Genomic DNA, 18054 nt, shown 5'->3' on the forward strand with positions numbered 1-18054 from the left:
TTAACCAAAATATAAGTTTCTCTACAAAAAATGACAAGAGAGAAAGGCCTGATTCACTGACTTCCTAGATACTGCTACTCTGATTTAGCATAACATTCTAGAGGAACATCTCCACAGACTTCTAAAAGAACATTGGACATCCAACCATACATACTTTTCCAAAATGCTTCATACAATACAAAACTAGCAAATGCTAAGCAAATCAATGATGAAAATCCTAATGGAATGGAACCTCAATTTCATAAGCATTTTTAATATCTTTCATATGCATGTATAATATCTATCTTCATTCTCTTCCACCGAAATAAGCCTCTAAATCTAAAGATACTGTTTTTTTTACAGTCTTACATCTTCCAGTAAAAACAGCAGTACTACAACAAGGCTGCTAGAGGGATGATAGAGTCCTAAAAAAGCTCTGGCTTAAGCAAATAGAGGGGTAGCTGAAAAAATCACAATGCAAATTACCAATGAACAAAGCTTATTCTTCCTATGAACATTAATCTTTATTTTAAAAAATAACTAAGGCAGTGCCTCACACTCACTCAGTCCAGAAAAAATCTAAGACCTCAAATCAGCTGTCTTTCTAATGTATAAATATCTGAATTTAATATCCTTGTGCCCAGAAGGTCTCAAGCCCCCTCACAAGCTCTTTACTTCACTTGATCAAAACCTTCTTTGGGGTCCACTTACACATCACTTACAATGAATCAATTTATTAATTTCTTGTTTAATCAGCTCAAGTATATCCTATCAAGTATTCAAAAAAATAAGTGTGAATCATTCAACACTAGATATCAAAACCACCATCCACCCAACTATAACTATGATGCATAACTAAAACAAATGAAAACAGCACATTAACATTCACCTGTAACAAAACCTATACAGCAGCACAGAACTAACCTTATCACTGATGGTGTGACTGTATTCAACTGCTTTCTCTGATGCAATGTTTGTATACTCCATGGCCTTTCCAGCAACTTTAGTAGCACCAACAGAGAGTAAAGACCATCCCTGTAAATTGTAACATACATTTTCAGTCTTCTCTACAATTTACACTAAAGTAAATATATAAACAGGATATAGACATGAACGAGCATAAAACCAAAGTATATGTAGTTGTATCTCAGCATGAAGTAAAGACAAAATGTACCCACTGTTGTAAGAGATGACACAGCAGTATCAAAAAACTCAGTAGAGGCACTCTTTGGTGGAGGGTTAGGGCAGTTTCCAAATCCAGTGTACCTGCCTCCCTGTGATGGTGGCAGGTGCCTGGAGGAGTGAGGTTGGAAAACATTCACAAATGCATATATTTTCTGGTAAGTTTCATGAGAATTCTAGCATAACTTTGCCTGAAACTTTCTTTACATTATACCTAAAATATAAAACACACAAAACCTCACACTTTATTGTCTTCCCAAACAAATATTATTTTCATTCCATACAAAACTATATAAATGTGAATTAATATCTTCACAATACAAAAGATATATTGACTGGTTTTGAATTTATCTTCATCAGAAATACATTTACTTATGTTGAAGATATGTCACACCAATCAAATACAATGTTGCACTGTAAATATATTTATTCTCATTCAAATTTTTATCTATATTTGTCACAATGAACACTGTTCATCTTTTATTTAGTGTGTGCATACAAGCATGCATGCATGTGCAAGTGTGTGTGTGAACATGAGTGTAAGTACAAGTGCAAGTGCAATTGCAAATGCGAGTGGGGGTGGGGTGGGATTGTGATTCAGTGTATGTGTATGAGTGCAAGTTCATTTATGATACTTTTACCTGTAAACATACATCATATCAGAACCCAATAAGATGACTTACTCTGGCCTGCTGGCATTCTCATTTTGGATGCGTTCAAAGAAAGCTTCTGTCTGGCTCTTCAGACTGGGGTCGGTGAAGCCTCCTTGGTATCCTCCTTGGTAGTCCTGGTAGCCCCCACCCCCCCCACCTCCACCACCACCACCGTAACCATAGCCATTGGATGCATAGCTATTTTGTCCTGCGAGTTATAACACCACAGTTAAAAAGGCTTGTCATTCCTCTTCATTGTAAACTTTTAACAATGTTCTTGGGCATAAATACTTTATCACTCATGTGTTGAGTAATGCACATTATAACCATCTCTCTTTATGCCTGACGTGACCTCTTTTCAAGTAATGCTTCTTTAAATGAATTATGTTTTTATGTGCAAGGATAGAAATATATAGTGTATAGAGAAACGTGCAAGTTTGCTTCCTATTAGTATATTTTATGAGCACAGAATAGGTGCTTTCAATGACTACTAAAAATTTTGAAATAGATAAAAGATTTTAAACAATTTTAAAATATTTAAAATACAAAGAATATACATAAATAGTAAAACTACATAGCAAAATCCCTGGTGTCTGGCAGAGTTCCTTATTTATTATTCGTTTTATCTCAGTATGATATGTGAATAAACTAAGCATACCAGCAGGGGAACTCCACATAATATCAGAAGTTATGGCTAAGGAAATTTAATACTAATCAATAATTTCCCTCTAGCTCTATCTTCACTGTGTTCTTTTGTCCTACCCTTTGTTTTAAGTTTGAGAGAACAAAAGCAGAGAAATAAGTTGTTTTGTTTTTCCCCCATAATCAGCAGAAGTGTGTTGTATTTGCAAAAGGGCATTATATCATATAAATTTAAATTAATTTTACATTTTGATAAAATACTGACACTTGAGAAATATATATCATTGAAGTGGTTTACTAGATTTAGTGTCTTCAGTACTGAAAGTGCCATAGATCATCAAGGAAAATTATTTAGGGTCTACAAGGATGCTTCCCCCCCCCCCTCCTTGCCCACCCTCCATCATACAGCACACAATTAGTTATAATTAACAAGCTAAAGCAGAGTGCTCTCTTATCCATGGAAAAATTGCTGGAAGGAAAGGACATGCCTCCTGACTTGAATGCCGGTGTAGAGACTGATTTTGGGATTGTTGTCGACTGGTGGTTCTTTGCCTGAGAAGATTCTACACTCCACGATTTCCCTTGGGCTAAAGCAGTGATCTGAAGATAAAGACAAATCAGAGAATGAAGTCAAGCTGCTTTTCCATTTATTTAATCTCTTGTGGAAGGAATATGTTTTTCCTCTGAAACATAGTGTATAGTATTCTTTAATATTAATTATAATGGAAATGGGCAAAACTTCTTCAACAATTACAATGGCATTTCTCACCTTATCTCTATAGAGAGCAGCAGCTCGAGTGTTATACTTCTGCTGCAGTGGGGCCTGATGATCGTAATCTGGTTGACTAAAAAGGAAATCCTTTGCTCTCCTGTTTCCACCAACCTAAAGGTAATAACACCAAATAAAATACTGGCTCAGAAGCAATTGGGAAAGAAGAAGAAGAAGAAGAAGAAGAAGAAGAAGAAGAAGAAGAAGAAGAAGAAGAAGAAAGAAAAAGAAAAGAAAAAGAAGGGGACAGAACGAAGAAGGAAGGAACAGAAGAAGAAGAAAGAGGGAGAAGAAAGAAAATCTAAAATCAAAATATAAAGCATACCAATTTCTGTTTACAGCAGATGAAAAATATCATCATCAAAAAAACATGCATTTCATGTAGAAATCTAGAATCAAAACAATAGCTGTTAAAAATTATTGCTTTTAAAGAAAAATCTCTTCCATCCAAGCATAGATGATGAACTAGGCCACAAATTTTTTTTTTAGATAACATGAAATTTGTTACTGTAAGACACTAACCTTCATCTTCTCAAGTTCAATGTCCTTCCACTTGTCCATAGTTATAGACCTGACGAAGGACAAGTGCACTCCAAGGCCTCTGTGTTTTCCTGAGCATTCCAGACAAATCCATATCCCATAGGTTACAGATGACCACTGTGGATTATGCGTCCCACATTCAAAGCATTGCTGTAGAAAGATAGCAAAGCATGAACATTTTATTACTAAATCTGCATCGTATTCACAAATTCATTCTTAAATATAATATATTAGTAAGTCATGTATTCTCACAAATTACCTGTTAACATTAGTTCTTTTATTAAACCTCTCACACTAACCAATGTTTAAAAAATTATACATGATTATATACTACCAAAATCTTGAATAAACTCCCCCTTCTATTTATGAAGAATAATCAATTCTTTAGATACAAGAAAAATATCTGCACACTACATTCCTGCATTAGTCTGTTTGTATTTTATATGCTCTTCTTTGTTTAAAAGCCAACTTTTGGCTTAAATGTTAACATTCACCTCATCCCTTTGGATGTTTATATCTATCTGCCTTTCTCTACACCTATGTATGTCAGCCTGTAATATATTGTTCATTTTATCTATCACTTCCTATGCTTTCCTTTTTATTTCACCCTGACTTTCTCCTTTTCATCTCTGTTTATCTTTTCCAATATCAACATGATTCAGTTACTACAAAACAAACTAAAGAGAGGAGTAGACCAGGAAACCACCACAAAGAACAAATGTACAGAGCATGAACATGTGTTCAGAAGGTCACTCCTGGGGGATATTGGCTCCAATCAACATGACCAACCAAAAAGCCTTGGTCTTTCAAGGCAAGTGAAAATTAACATACTGATGAAAAAATATCTACCTTGCACTTATACACTAATTCAGTATTTTCAATTGTCAAAGAAAATGAAGACAAATGTGTCTATAAAATCATATACATTGAAAATTACATTGTAGTGGTGTGTGGTGTGTGTGTTTTTGTGTTGCCTTTGTGGTGTGTGGTTCTGTGTATCTGTGTGTGGTGTGTTGTGTGTGTGTGTTGTTGTGTGTGCGTCTTTTGTGTGTCCATTCCGGGTGGTGTGTATGTGTGTGTGTTGTGTGTGTGGTTGTGTGTGTGTGTGTGTGTGTGTGCTGTGAGTGTGTGTGTGGTGTGTGTGTGTGTGTGTGTTGGGTGTGTGTGTTGTGTTAAAATACATACATAATATACACATATATACACCACTAATTAAACATTATATAGACCATATATGTGTCAGTCCATATATATATATAATATATAATATATATACATATATACATATATACACATATACATACATATATATGTACATATATATGTACATAAATATGTACATATATATGTACATAAATATGTACATATATATGTACCACACACACACACACACACACACCACACACACACACACAACACACACACACACAAACACACACAACACACACACACACACACACACACACACACACACATACACACAGTACATATATATAAATATATACACATATATACATGAAAGATGGAATAATGCAATGCCGCATTGATAACGATAAACATATATACATATACATACATATATATGTAAATATATATACATATGTAAACATATATATGTATGTGAATATATATGTATATATACACTAATATCTATATACATATAGTAATAAGATATATATCTCTATATATATATATATGATTATATATATAATAGATATTATATATACATATATGTATATGATAGTGTATATAGATGTATATATAGGATAATATGTAGATATAGGGAATATAGGATATATACATATATATTTCTAGACATTATATATGATATATATATATATAATATGAGATATAGAGAAAGCTATAATATATATATATGTATATATATGTATATATATGTAGATATAGGGTATATATGGAGAGATATGTATAATTACATATATAGGCATATACAGAGAGATAGACAGAGAGATTATCATATAGATAATTAGAGATATGTATATAGATATGTGAAATATATATGTATATATAAATATAATCATATATATTCATATATATATAGATATATATATTATAGATACATAGTATATATAGTATATAGATATAGATAGAGAGAGATATAGAGAGTATATTAGATATATATATTAGGATAATAGATAGAGAGAATATCATATATATATATGATTGTGAAGATATATGGATTATACATATATATAATATAATATATATAAATAAAAAAAAAACTATATAATCATATATATGTATATATATATATATAGATATATATATATATATATAAGATTACATATATATCACATACATATATATGTTTTGTACATTGTATATATGGTATACATATGTATTATATATCTATATATATATATATATTAGTATATATATATATAATATATATATATATATATATAATATAGATCATAAATAGATAGGACATACAGATAATAGGATATATAGATATATATAGATTATAGATAGATATAGAGATATATATAATATAGAGTAGATATAGATAGATATAGAGAGATGATATATAGTAGTATAAGAGATATGACACACATCGATATACATATAATACATTATATATAGAGATGTATATATATAGATGAATATATAGAATATATAGATAGAGTCATATTATATGAGATATAGATATATACACATATTATAGATATGGAATAAAGATAATGATATATAAATAGATTAGATATAGAGATATAGAGAGATAGGATATATATATATATATATATATTATATACATATATATATGTATATATATGGATATAGATATAAGATATCTATATAATATATATAGAGATAGATAAGACTAGTATAAGAGATATATAATATGAGATGATGAAGTATAGAGATAATAAAATAGTAGTTATAAGATATATAGTAAGAGGATAATATGTATAGATATATAATATATGATAATATATATATATAAATATATATAGAATATAGATATATATATAAGCTATGATATATAATAAGATATTATATAATATAATATCTATCTATCATAGATATAGGATATATATATATTATATATATAAGATATATATATAATAGATATGTTTAAATATTATTTAAAGATAGAGATATTAGAAGATAGAGATAATATAGATAGATAAATCATATATAATATATATATATATAGATATATAGATATATAACATATAAGTATATATATATAGATATATATATATATCTAAGAGAATAGATATATATATAGATAATATATATATTATATAGATATATATATATATATAGTAGCATTATTAGAGATATAATATATTATAATATACATAGAGTATATAGATAGAGTAGAGAGAAGAAATAGATGATGGAGATAGAGATAGATATATATATATATAGTATGAGTAGCATATGAATATATATAATATATATATAGAGTATAGAGTATATATATGTATATATATAGAATAGATAATACTATATAAATATATAATATATCCGCGAGAGGAGATATATATATAATAGATATAGGAATAGATACTATACTATGTATAAGATAATATAGAGAATAAGGAGAGAATAGATATATATATATATATATATATTAGATAACTATTATATATATATATTAGGTATATATTATAATTATGTTATATATATAATATATATAATATGAGCTGATATATATGAATATATATAAATATGTAATATATAATAATATATAATATATATATATATATATATAATATAAATATATACATATATATATATATATATATATATATATATATATACTATATATATATATATATATATATATACATATATATATATTTGTATATGTCCTGTATATGTATATACACAAGACGCTCACACTTATACTCACACATGCACATGCGCATGCATATACTCACACACACACAAATATATATCAGTGTTATCAACTACCTTTCCATGTGGATAACCAGTGACATTATAAAAATAGTGGACTTTTTCTTATATTAATTTAAATTTAAACTTACAAATAACAGAGTCAAATGAAAAAAGTACACCATTTACAACACAAATATACAATTTGTCAACTAAAATTGCTCAATGTCATAGAATATTATGTCACAAAAGCAACACAAATATACAGTTTCTCAGATGAAAATGCTGGATGTCATAAAACATTATGTCACAAAAGCTTTAGGAGTCTGTATCCTAAAGATTCCCCAAACAAAGGGCTCTGTCTCTGACATGTTTCCCAGCCCTGAAATTTGCAAGTCTGTGTTCCAGACTGCTTTTTTTTTTAATTGCCCTTAAAAATTAATTTGTGTGGGCTCTATGTTCCCATATGTTTACCATACCCTTCTTTATCTTTGATTACATAACCTCAATTCTCTTTTGACCACTTGCACACATTTCCCCAGAAGACATGTTGTAATACTAAAGTAAGTCGCTAGCATCTCCCTGGTATAAAACTAGGCATGTGCATGGTTCCCCCGTGCCCAGCATCATCGCCTCGAGTGCTGATGACCCAGTCTCGTATACCTGGAGGTCAGCCTGTGACCCTGAAAACGAATTTGACCCACTAACAGTACCCTTATTACACAATGGATCTTCCAAACACACACTTTTTTCAGCTCAACACATCCCAGTCTCATGTACTTACACTATTCTCATCTTTGGGCTTAATTTCGGCAAAGTACCCGACGCGTGCGAGGGCTGGCCATCCTGACAGACGGCGACGAAACTGCCAGGCATTAGGATCTGCCAACACGGATTGTTTACAGTCAGCTGGTCGGGTCAAAACAAGCTCTCTCGTCCCACGCCTCTCATGTGCAAAAATTCTGATTCTATTCTTTTTGGTAAATGGGAATAAAAGTTAATAATTTTGTTAAATCTGAGAGGCCTTAGCTAGAAATATCAAAATTATTCGTGAGTTGGTTTTCTTGTACTACAAAGGAGTTTCATTATTTTATTTACGTCATTTTTCCGGGAAGATAAGAGCCACTTTCAATTCTTTAACTGACCTGTAAGACGTTAACAATCTATCAATATTAACTTCAAAAAGATGAAATACTCAAGAAAATTATGAATACGTATTAAAAGTCTCATTATTATGATTTCATCGTATATCAGGTGAAATCAACACATACGAAATATGTACTAACCAAAAGGCACAGCTGATAACTTGAGCGCGAATTTCAAAATAAACATTCATTGATCTTATTTATCAGAGAAGTTCACTGTATATATTTTTTGAAAATCTGAACTTTGTGTGATTCAGCGAAATATCATATATTTTTCTATTTAAGTCTAAGGGACCAATCACCTATCGAAAGTAAGTTACAACAGAAAACTAAAATTGATACCTGTAATAATTTCAACAGGTTTCACTCTCGCAATTATCACTAGCTACTAACAAAATATTCAGAGCTTATTATATAGTAAGTAGAGCCCAACGTGTATTCCTTTTTTTTTCATCACAGTTTAAGCACATTTTCTTTTTTTCGCGTATTCATAAGTTTATAACCTTTATTGCTTTTATTTCCTACTTTATATTCTGAATAAAATGTTGCATATATACCTGTGAAATGTGGATTTTGCAGTATGCTGAGGCACTGTATGAGAAAAAGATTATCATAACTCCAATAAAAATCACAACAATCTAATGTGATTCACTTTTTTTTCTTGGTATTATTAAGTATTAATGGATAATAACAGTAAATGTAATTGGTAATCATATCACTTTTATTTTAATCTTTTCTTTTCTTGCTTTGCTTTGCTTTGTCACTAATCTGGTGTATAAATTACTGTTCAATGTTGAGAATCCTAGTGAAATATCTTTCCATTAGAGAATCCTAGTGAAATATCTTTCCATTAACTGAAAAATCAGGGAAGGACTTATTGTGGACACCTACAAACTGTTTTAGGACACTTTGGGTCACCTGAAATATCCAGTCACTGAACGTCTGCACAGTAGTGCATAGGTTCTAGAATAAAAGTTCACATTATGTTCAATCACAAATCACAAAGCCACTCTGGGTAATGGGAGTATAAATAACATTTCTGGAAAGGTGGGAGGAGGAAAAGCTCAAGAAGAAGAATTTGCACACTAGAAGAAAAGATGACAATTCTATTAACACTTCAAAAATTAAAATGAATGTGAAACCTCTCAGATTTTTTAAGTGGTATGGAAAATACAAAGTTGTCATCAGATGCAGAAGGCACTATCAAAAAACTTACTGGAAAAATAAGGAAAACATAACAAGAGAATGAAAAAAAATCAGAGGCAATAAAATAATGAAAAAAATCAGAGACAATAAAATAATGAAAAAAATCAGAGGCAATAAAATAATGAAAAACTTCATTGAAATTTCAAATTCAGTCCCTGTTTTGACTTAATAGTCTCGTCTCAAAAATAACTGCAGCACTGAAAAAAAACAGGTTGGTATAAAAATGTATACTTCTTTGCTCTTCTTTATTTGAAATATATATTAGGAAGTAGTTCATTATATATATTCCTTTCAAATATGTAATCAAGATTAACTGGCAATCATAAAAGAGTATAAGATTAGTCCACTTAATATACTGAATGCACAGCAAAATACAATAAAGTGATGAAGTACAGTATAATAAGCTGCAATATGAATGCTTTACATACAAGGTTTCAATATTAATGTTCAAAGACATGGTAGAAGCACCGTACAAACCTGCTATATCTAAAATAACAACAATAATAATATTATGTTGTTTTGACACACTTTCTTTCCATACATGAATATTTTGCATAGCTATTTTTTTTTCAAAACAGAAACCAGACTTCTGTGCATTACAGTTATATTAGTATTACATGCCTTAAACTAGATATAAGGGTTCTATAAAACCTTTATTAAAATTCGTTAAAAAAGGAAGAACATAAAATATTAAATACAACACTTTCATAAAATAATTTCCAGAGTAACTGATAATTTAAGGAAGTGCCCCTTCACCCTTTCCCAGAACATAAGGATGATAGAGAAAGACCCACAAATGCTGGATAGGATGATGTATGCCTCTCTTACATTACAAGTTTTCATGAGTTATATTTCTGCACATAAAATTCAGATGTAAAAGCCATTAGAAAAGAATGTCAGACAGAAATCACATGCATTCAACCATATAAAGTCATTTGTACTTTCATCACTTGGCAGATGTCTAAAATTCACTTTATAAAAAGAGGTGCTTGTAACTACTACATTTTGATCATCATAATATTTGACTACAAATAAAAATTACAGTGAAGTAATGTCCCCAGTGCACTTTTTGTTACTATGATGCTAATTTACAGGCTTGTATATAAGCCTCTACTGCTCATAGCACATAATATAACAAAATCTTGTGACCACATGAAAATCTGCATTATTCATTTATCACAATAATATCACATGTACCATTTCTTCAAAGGTTAATCAAATATTCAGTTTCTTCTTCTTTTCTTGTTTGGCGCTTGTGTTAATGGTGGTCCTTGTTGAATTTCCTGTATCTGGGCTCTCCTTTCCTTCTCTTTCTCCCTTTCCAGCCTCTTAAATTCTTCCTCCTCCTGTTTTGGAAAATGCAGAGAAAATTTTTAAAAAAAACAAGAAAAAAAAAAAAAAGGGGTTTTTTTTTTTTTTCCCAAACTCCTTTTTTTTTTTTTTTTTTTCCGTATAGCATGCATACACAGATAAATAAATGCAATTTATTATTCAAGACTTACACTATGATGATCTCAGAATATGCTTTATACTCAAGTGTATTTCTCTCACAGCATTAACATGAATGAAAATACAAAGTGTGTATGTCCTTGTTAAACTCACCTCCTTACATTTCTTTTGACCTTTATTGGCAGCAGCAGTAGTGTTTGCTGCCCCTGGTGGATTCTCGCTTTCTTCTAACTCTCTTTTTCTGCAAGTATGCAAGACAAAAGTTTAGCTACTAAAGTTTCATGCCTAAATGATTCTTTAACTAAACAACATCCACTCCATTTTCATGATGGTGGTCAAATAACAGCACACAAAAAATCTAAAACTTTTAACATTTTCATGTTTCTGGCAAATGATTATTATTATAAAATTCCTACGTCCAAAGACAGAAGGTTACTATTTTCATTAGGAAGATAGAAAAATGGTTAAGCTAATTATTCATAATATCTTTTGTATATTATCAGCATTCTCATTCAGACTGGGTTTTACCTTTTGCTTGATAAGTGTTTCATTATATGTGGAAAATTGACAAGATGGTCCTGCAGTACAGTCCAATTGCCTTCTACCATCAATGCTTCTACTGAGGCATCTATCACATCCTTCTTCTTAGTTTTACCAATTATTTCTGTAAAATGTTAAGTAAAAATAATTGGATCTGGCAACTTTTCCTACTATCACTTTAAATAGCATATTACTACTAGCTTATGATGCTGAGTCATAATCATAATCAGCTTCTCCTGCTGAGTGATGCAAACACTTTTTGTGACACTTCATAATAAAGTTTAAAGTTTCAGAAATGATGACATGTTTTCTTGAAAAGTTACTTGATATTTTAGAAATGAGAATGGAGGAAAATGCATATCTTTACAATACAAGAGATGTATTTAACGGTTTAGAATATATCTTCACCATAAATAAATGTATTTTTGATGAAGATATAATGTATTTTGATGAAGATATATTAAAAACTGGTTAAATGCATCTCTCGCAGTGTGAAGATATTTATTCTCATTCATACATTTTCTATGCCTGTTGCAATTAATAAAGTTCATAAAAGAAAATTATATTTCATAATACTTACTGTTATTTTTACTATCAGGTGTAAGGTCCTTCAATTGTTCAGTCTTCTTTTTAAGGTCTGTATTGAGCTGTTTAATAATTATGCCCATATGATGCATTTGTATAACTAGTGGTACTATCCAATGTTCACGAAACTGAAAAAACATGCCAACAGCCAAGTACAGAAAAACATTTATAAATGCAATAAAAACTACTATATCCTGGTCTTTGGGTTTAACATCTGACTAGAATTAAGCTACATATAATCATTCAATCAACACTTGGTAATGAGGGAGAGCAAGAAAATCATGAAAAAAAAAATATATATCATGAAAAAAGAAAAAAAATATACAACACAAATACCCACCAGGTCATCAGACAATCTGTTTAATGTGAAGATCCATTTAAATGCAAGGTCATTGAGTCTGGATGACAGGTTCAGGGTGATGGTTTTTCGGTCTTCTTGCCACTGCACTTTCACATTCAATTTCTTGACCTCATCCAGCACCAAACCAGACAATTCTTTGATGCCTGCTTCTATGCAAGGTGCCCACTCCTATGTTTCAAAGAAAATATATGCATAAATGTCATTTGATACTTCCAGTCTATATGAAATCCATATCTTTACTTTTCTTTAGAACCTTACCCTACCTGCATTAAAAGTCCTACTAACTGTATAACAACGATTTTGATTTCTTGCTCTTTTAACACAAAGAAAAATTTTAGGAATCATATTAAGCACCCTGACTAAAAAGAACTTACTTCTGCCTTTTTCCAGAACATGGGCAGCCTTTCCTCCGCCCCAGACACCACAACGTCATGTCAACATAATAAGTTACCCAGAGTCACTGCACTTGACTTTTCCCTCCATTTCTGGCCCTAAGCTCGGCATTGGGCCCCATGCAGTGCCACCAAGGTCTCCATGCTTCTTGCTGTTGTCAATTCTGGCCAAGGTAAGTCTCCTTCGTAAAGACCATTACAGATTTAATTTAGGTTCATAGGTTCAAAGAAGATGAAAATAATTCATGACTAAAGACTCTACACAATATAATTGACTGACTCTTTTATTGCATCTTGAACTTAACATTGCCTTTAGTCATAAATTGGCAGCAGAGTATCAATGGAGTCATCAATTAATCTTTATTAATTCCAATCGGAACATGTCATCTTACAGGTAAATATTTAAGACACACACACATATGCCACTGGCTTAGCACCCATCACAGCTTTGAGCCTATGGTGTGCATGAGGGCTGTCCACAAATATTTAACGATTTTACCTTTTTTTATGCAAGACAGAGCCTAGATCTTTGTTAATGATCAGCATTCCGCCTCAAAAGTAGTGGCGAGTTGGGAAAGTAAACCTTATGCCTAAGCATTGAATACCGATCCAGTGCACGCTGTCTCTGTAGAGGCAGATTTGCATGGGGTCTGGCAGAGCACAACGTGTCAAAGCACTTACTGAAGCATTGTCATTCCTGCATGGATTCTGCCGAATCAACCATCTGAAGCAACAGGACGAGTAAATATCTATTGGAAAAAAAAGTCTCGTCTTGGAAGCCCCTTGCAGGGTCCTTTAAACATTTACCTGATAACCATTTACCGTGTTTAATTCTCGCAGTTTTTTAAACAGAACACCCTTTTAAACACTGAAGATAATGATCATAAAGAGACAAAACCTTTTTTTTCTATCTACAAAATCTTGCGTATAGGACACACTTGAGCCTGTCGTCCCTTATTTTCTTTAAGTCTTCCTTTACCAAACCGAACCAAACACACTTCCCCCCAATTCATGCAGTGTGCCTCAGAGCCCACACACACCTGGTTGCTGAGAGCACGAAAAAAAACTCCGGCGCAGGGCCTTGCTGCTCTCGGCCGAGGGCGCAGCCGATGCCGCCGCCGCCGCCGCCACCGCCCGCCGATGCCGCCAGGCGATACCGCCGCCGATGCCGCGCGCCGCCACGGACCGCGGTGTCAACACAGCCTTAGAAAACGGGGAAATCGTCGGGGCAACTTGGCCATTTGCTCTGACTTTTTTTTATTCTTCATTCTTTTTTATACATACAATTGGCTTCGCTCTAGTCATTGATGTTTTTTTCCCTCTATTTTAATAAAATTGTTTATGTACCTGATGCTTCTGTGGTCATAGTGCTCTTTTTATTTGATGTATATAACTGATTTTGCTTTGGTCAGGATTTTTTTTTTTCTAATTTTGCTCATGTCACTGATTTGTTGGGTCATTATAGTTTGCGTGATTCGATTTTTCTGTTATTCATGAATTAGGATAAGTGTGGTAATCAGACAGTGTATGGAGGGTAAAAATTTATTATAAAATAATTGTTATTACCATTATCATCTTCAATAACATTATCATCATTATTATCATTATCTTATCAATATATTTTATTATTATTATTATTATTATTATCATCATCCATCATCGATCATCATCATATTATTATTATTATCATATTAGTACCATTGATCTAACATTATTTCCATCATCATCATCAAGGGGCTAACGCCGAGTGGGGGCATGGCCGCATCCACCTTCGCTTCCAGCCACGAGGATCCCTCGAGGCGAGCTCCAGCAGGCACACGGCCAAACTCTAGTTCTCACGACAGGTCTCGTTCGAGCTGCCCAAGCCATGATCTCCTGGGGACGTCCCACAGGTCTCCTCCACCAGGTTGTCCGCCAGAGAGGACAAACCGGTGGGCAGGGTCGTCCATAGGGAGGCGAGCTAGGTGGAATATAGCGCTGAGTTGGCGATCCGGATATGCAAGTAAACAGGTCCCATGCCAGTCCCCCGGTGTAACCGCCCGGGTTGGACCAGTGGTCCTGCCAACTGTATACCCCATGATCGCGCCGAAGGGACTTGTTACAAAAGGCAAAAAGGCGAGATCCAAGGCACTGGAGATAGCGTCCAGGTTTCAGATTCATAGAGCACAACTGGAAGTTCAAGGGCCTTGAAGACCACGCAGCTTGGTCATTCTGCAATAGGTACCGACATCTCCAAAACGATCTTGTTGATCGAGTTCATGGCTCCTGTTGCCAGACCAATCCGTCTCTACTGACTCCTGGTCTGGCAACCAGAGATATGGACTACGCTACCAAAGGTATGAAAACTTTCTGTGACTCAACGTCTCGCCGCAAGCATGACGGACTAACGGTTCACCTAACAGGCCCCCCCAAAGTCCTGAATCTTAGTCTTGGTCAGGAGACATCTAGGCCTAGGGGCTCGCATCATTCTAAATGCATCAAGAGCGCCACAAGTGACTCCAAGGACTCAGATAGGATGGCACATCGTGGCAAAGTCAAGGTCCGAGACCTTAATATTGCCTAGTGTTGCTACGCACTGAATTTGGCTAGTAGCTCTGCCCTCATTATCCAGTCATACAAGTGTGAAAGTGTGGGTGCAAGGACACAGCCTTGACTCACCCTGAATAACAGGGAAGAAGTTCGACATACCCCACCACACTTTACAGCACTTCAGTACCAGTATAGAAGGCTTGCGATTCATGCCCAATAATCTGTGTCGACCTCCCTGAGCCTCAGATCTCCCATAGCGATTCCGATGCACGAGTCAAAACGCCTTCTTGAGGTCGATGTTAGGCTGCAAGCAACCCACGACCAAACTCACGACGGCGTTCCACAAATTACTCGAACGCGCTAGTCTATGAGGTCTATTGTGGATTGCCAGGGAGTAAATCCAGGACTGCTCGGTCTATGGTGCTCAGTAGGTGGTTGCGGATCCGTTTCAGAAGAATGTGAGCGAGAACCTTGCCTGCGATGCTGAGAAGTGTAAAGCCACGGTAGTTGCATACTAGTCCCATCGACCCCTTTCCCCTTCCAGAGGGGATGACCAGCCCCTCAGAAGGTCAGCGGGAGAAATGGTCCCAGACTGCCAAATGGCCGTCAGGGACTGTATGCAGGCCCCGAGCCATAAAGTTCACCCCAGCCTTTAGCAGTTTCAGCAGGGATAATCACATATGCTGCAGCTTTCACTCTTTCAGCTTGGAAATCGCCAGCCAACCTCTGTTAGTAGGATGTTCCTCGCTGATGGGTGGGGTCCTGCACAGGCACTGAGACATGCTTGCATCCAAGCTAACGTTGGAGGATCCACCTTGGTTACAAACTGTTCAAATACTCAGCCCAACGTTCGACCGAACCCAACATGATCTGAGATGATCCGTCCATCCGCTTGGATCGGACTCAGTCATCTGTGAGGAGGCTTAGTTAAAGGGCGTTCAGTTTTCTCAGGGCTGGTAGGCAGGGCGAAGGTCATTACAAGAGAAATGGCTTTCGACTCCTCAGGCAAGTTTCCTGATGAACTTTTCCTTGTCCCTTCTCAGAAGTGTCCGAGCCCTACGCACCATGGAGCGACGCAAGACTTGATTAACATTCACCCGAGCCACGTGATACACTTCTTGGTCTCTAAAGTCTCCAGGGAGATGGAATTCTGCCTTGCCTTGGGCGTACGCCAATGGACTCCGGGCTGCTTCGAGTGTTACGCGCTTGAAGAGCTCCCCCCAGCAACTGGGTCCGTAGGTTGTCGAGTTCTGTGAATCGGTCAGAGATGCCAAGGTGAACCCACGGGTTTTCATGGGGTCGCGTATTGAAAAGAGTCAATGCGAGTTTCGGAGGCAAAGGGTCGACACTGCGGTCCACCCTTTGGCACCGCTGAGAGACGGTCTTGGCATAGGCGGGGACTACTTTTTCATCTTCGTCAAAACAGTAATTACACATTTTCCCCTGGCTTGGGCTATTACACAAACCGCAATATTAATGAGCTTCATAATCGATGTTTCACTCAATTACTAAAAGTAACCCCGGTGCGCAATCCTTAGAGAGCTTAATGTCAGAATAATAATGATGATGGTGATGATTATAATGATAATATTGATAATGATGATGATATTATTATCATTATTATTATTATTATTGATATCATTAGCATTATTTTCATTACTATTATTATTCCTCATTATCTCATTATCTTTATCACTGTTATTATCATTACTATCATTATTTATCATTTATTATCATCATCATCATCTTTATTACAATCATTATCATCAGATTATTTTTATCATCATTACAGTTTATTTATTATATCATTACTATTATCATATCTCATTATCAGTATTATTGTTTTATTATCATTACTATTATCATTATCATCATTACTATTGCCATTGCTATCGGTATTATTGTCATCACCGCTTCACCACCATAAACATCATCAGTAATAATAAAGTCAATATTAGTTTCACCTTCATCAAAACTTGCATCATTATCACCAATGTTTTTTTTTTCTTTTTTTTCTAGAATTACTTATACACACCAAAATCTTTATCACTGAGAGATAAAGAAGAAAGAGAAGAGGGGAAAAAAAAAAAATCTTCATCACGAAGAGATAAAAAAAAAAGAAGAAAAAGGGGAGGAAAAGGCAAAATAAAAAAAGGGGACGAAAACTTTTTTTCTACACCCAAACACCTTTTGGCATGTTTTGGGCACCGTCTTT

The 18054-nt window shown here is 34.0% G+C and overlaps 2 protein-coding genes across 2 annotated transcripts in view; both read right to left on the minus strand.

Moving 5' to 3' along the window:
- Positions 1 to 8492, minus strand: part of LOC119576790 (ADP-ribosylation factor GTPase-activating protein 1-like) — a gene marked incomplete at its 3' end in the record, with an annotated part of 13123 nt that extends 4631 nt beyond the window's left edge. The window contains 8 exon segments of the mRNA XM_037924434.1: positions 904 to 1014; positions 1158 to 1272; positions 1845 to 2022; positions 2945 to 3056; positions 3226 to 3339; positions 3748 to 3915; positions 8417 to 8446; positions 8448 to 8492. Coding sequence (XP_037780362.1) covers positions 904 to 1014; positions 1158 to 1272; positions 1845 to 2022; positions 2945 to 3056; positions 3226 to 3339; positions 3748 to 3915; positions 8417 to 8446; positions 8448 to 8477 — 858 coding nt within the window.
- Positions 8493 to 10213: 1721 nt separating this feature from the next.
- On the minus strand, positions 10214 to 13340 carry LOC119576791. The gene is made up of 6 exons (XM_037924435.1): positions 13293 to 13340; positions 12898 to 13086; positions 12553 to 12685; positions 11961 to 12096; positions 11586 to 11673; positions 10214 to 11329 (listed from the first exon to the last, which is right to left on the minus strand). The coding sequence occupies exons 1-6, from the start codon at positions 13311 to 13313 to the stop codon at positions 11207 to 11209; spliced, it is 690 nt and encodes a 229-aa protein (XP_037780363.1). The 5' UTR covers positions 13314 to 13340; the 3' UTR covers positions 10214 to 11206.
- Positions 13341 to 18054: the final 4714 nt, after the last annotated feature.

This window comes from Penaeus monodon, chromosome 9, assembly GCF_015228065.2.
Source record: "Penaeus monodon isolate SGIC_2016 chromosome 9, NSTDA_Pmon_1, whole genome shotgun sequence".
Classification (NCBI taxonomy): Eukaryota; Metazoa; Arthropoda; class Malacostraca; order Decapoda; family Penaeidae; genus Penaeus; species Penaeus monodon.

Excerpts from the sequence above, each read along its gene's own strand:
- LOC119576791 (XM_037924435.1), bottom strand. The coding sequence starts at position 13,313 with ATGTTCTGGAAAAAGGCAGAA. Across the intron at positions 12,097-12,552 it reads ACCTGATAGTAAAAATAACA|AAATAATTGGTAAAACTAAG; the intron begins GTAAGTATTATG and ends AACATTTTACAG. Across the intron at positions 11,330-11,585 it reads GTCAAAAGAAATGTAAGGAG|GAGGAGGAAGAATTTAAGAG; the intron begins GTGAGTTTAACA and ends TTTCCAAAACAG.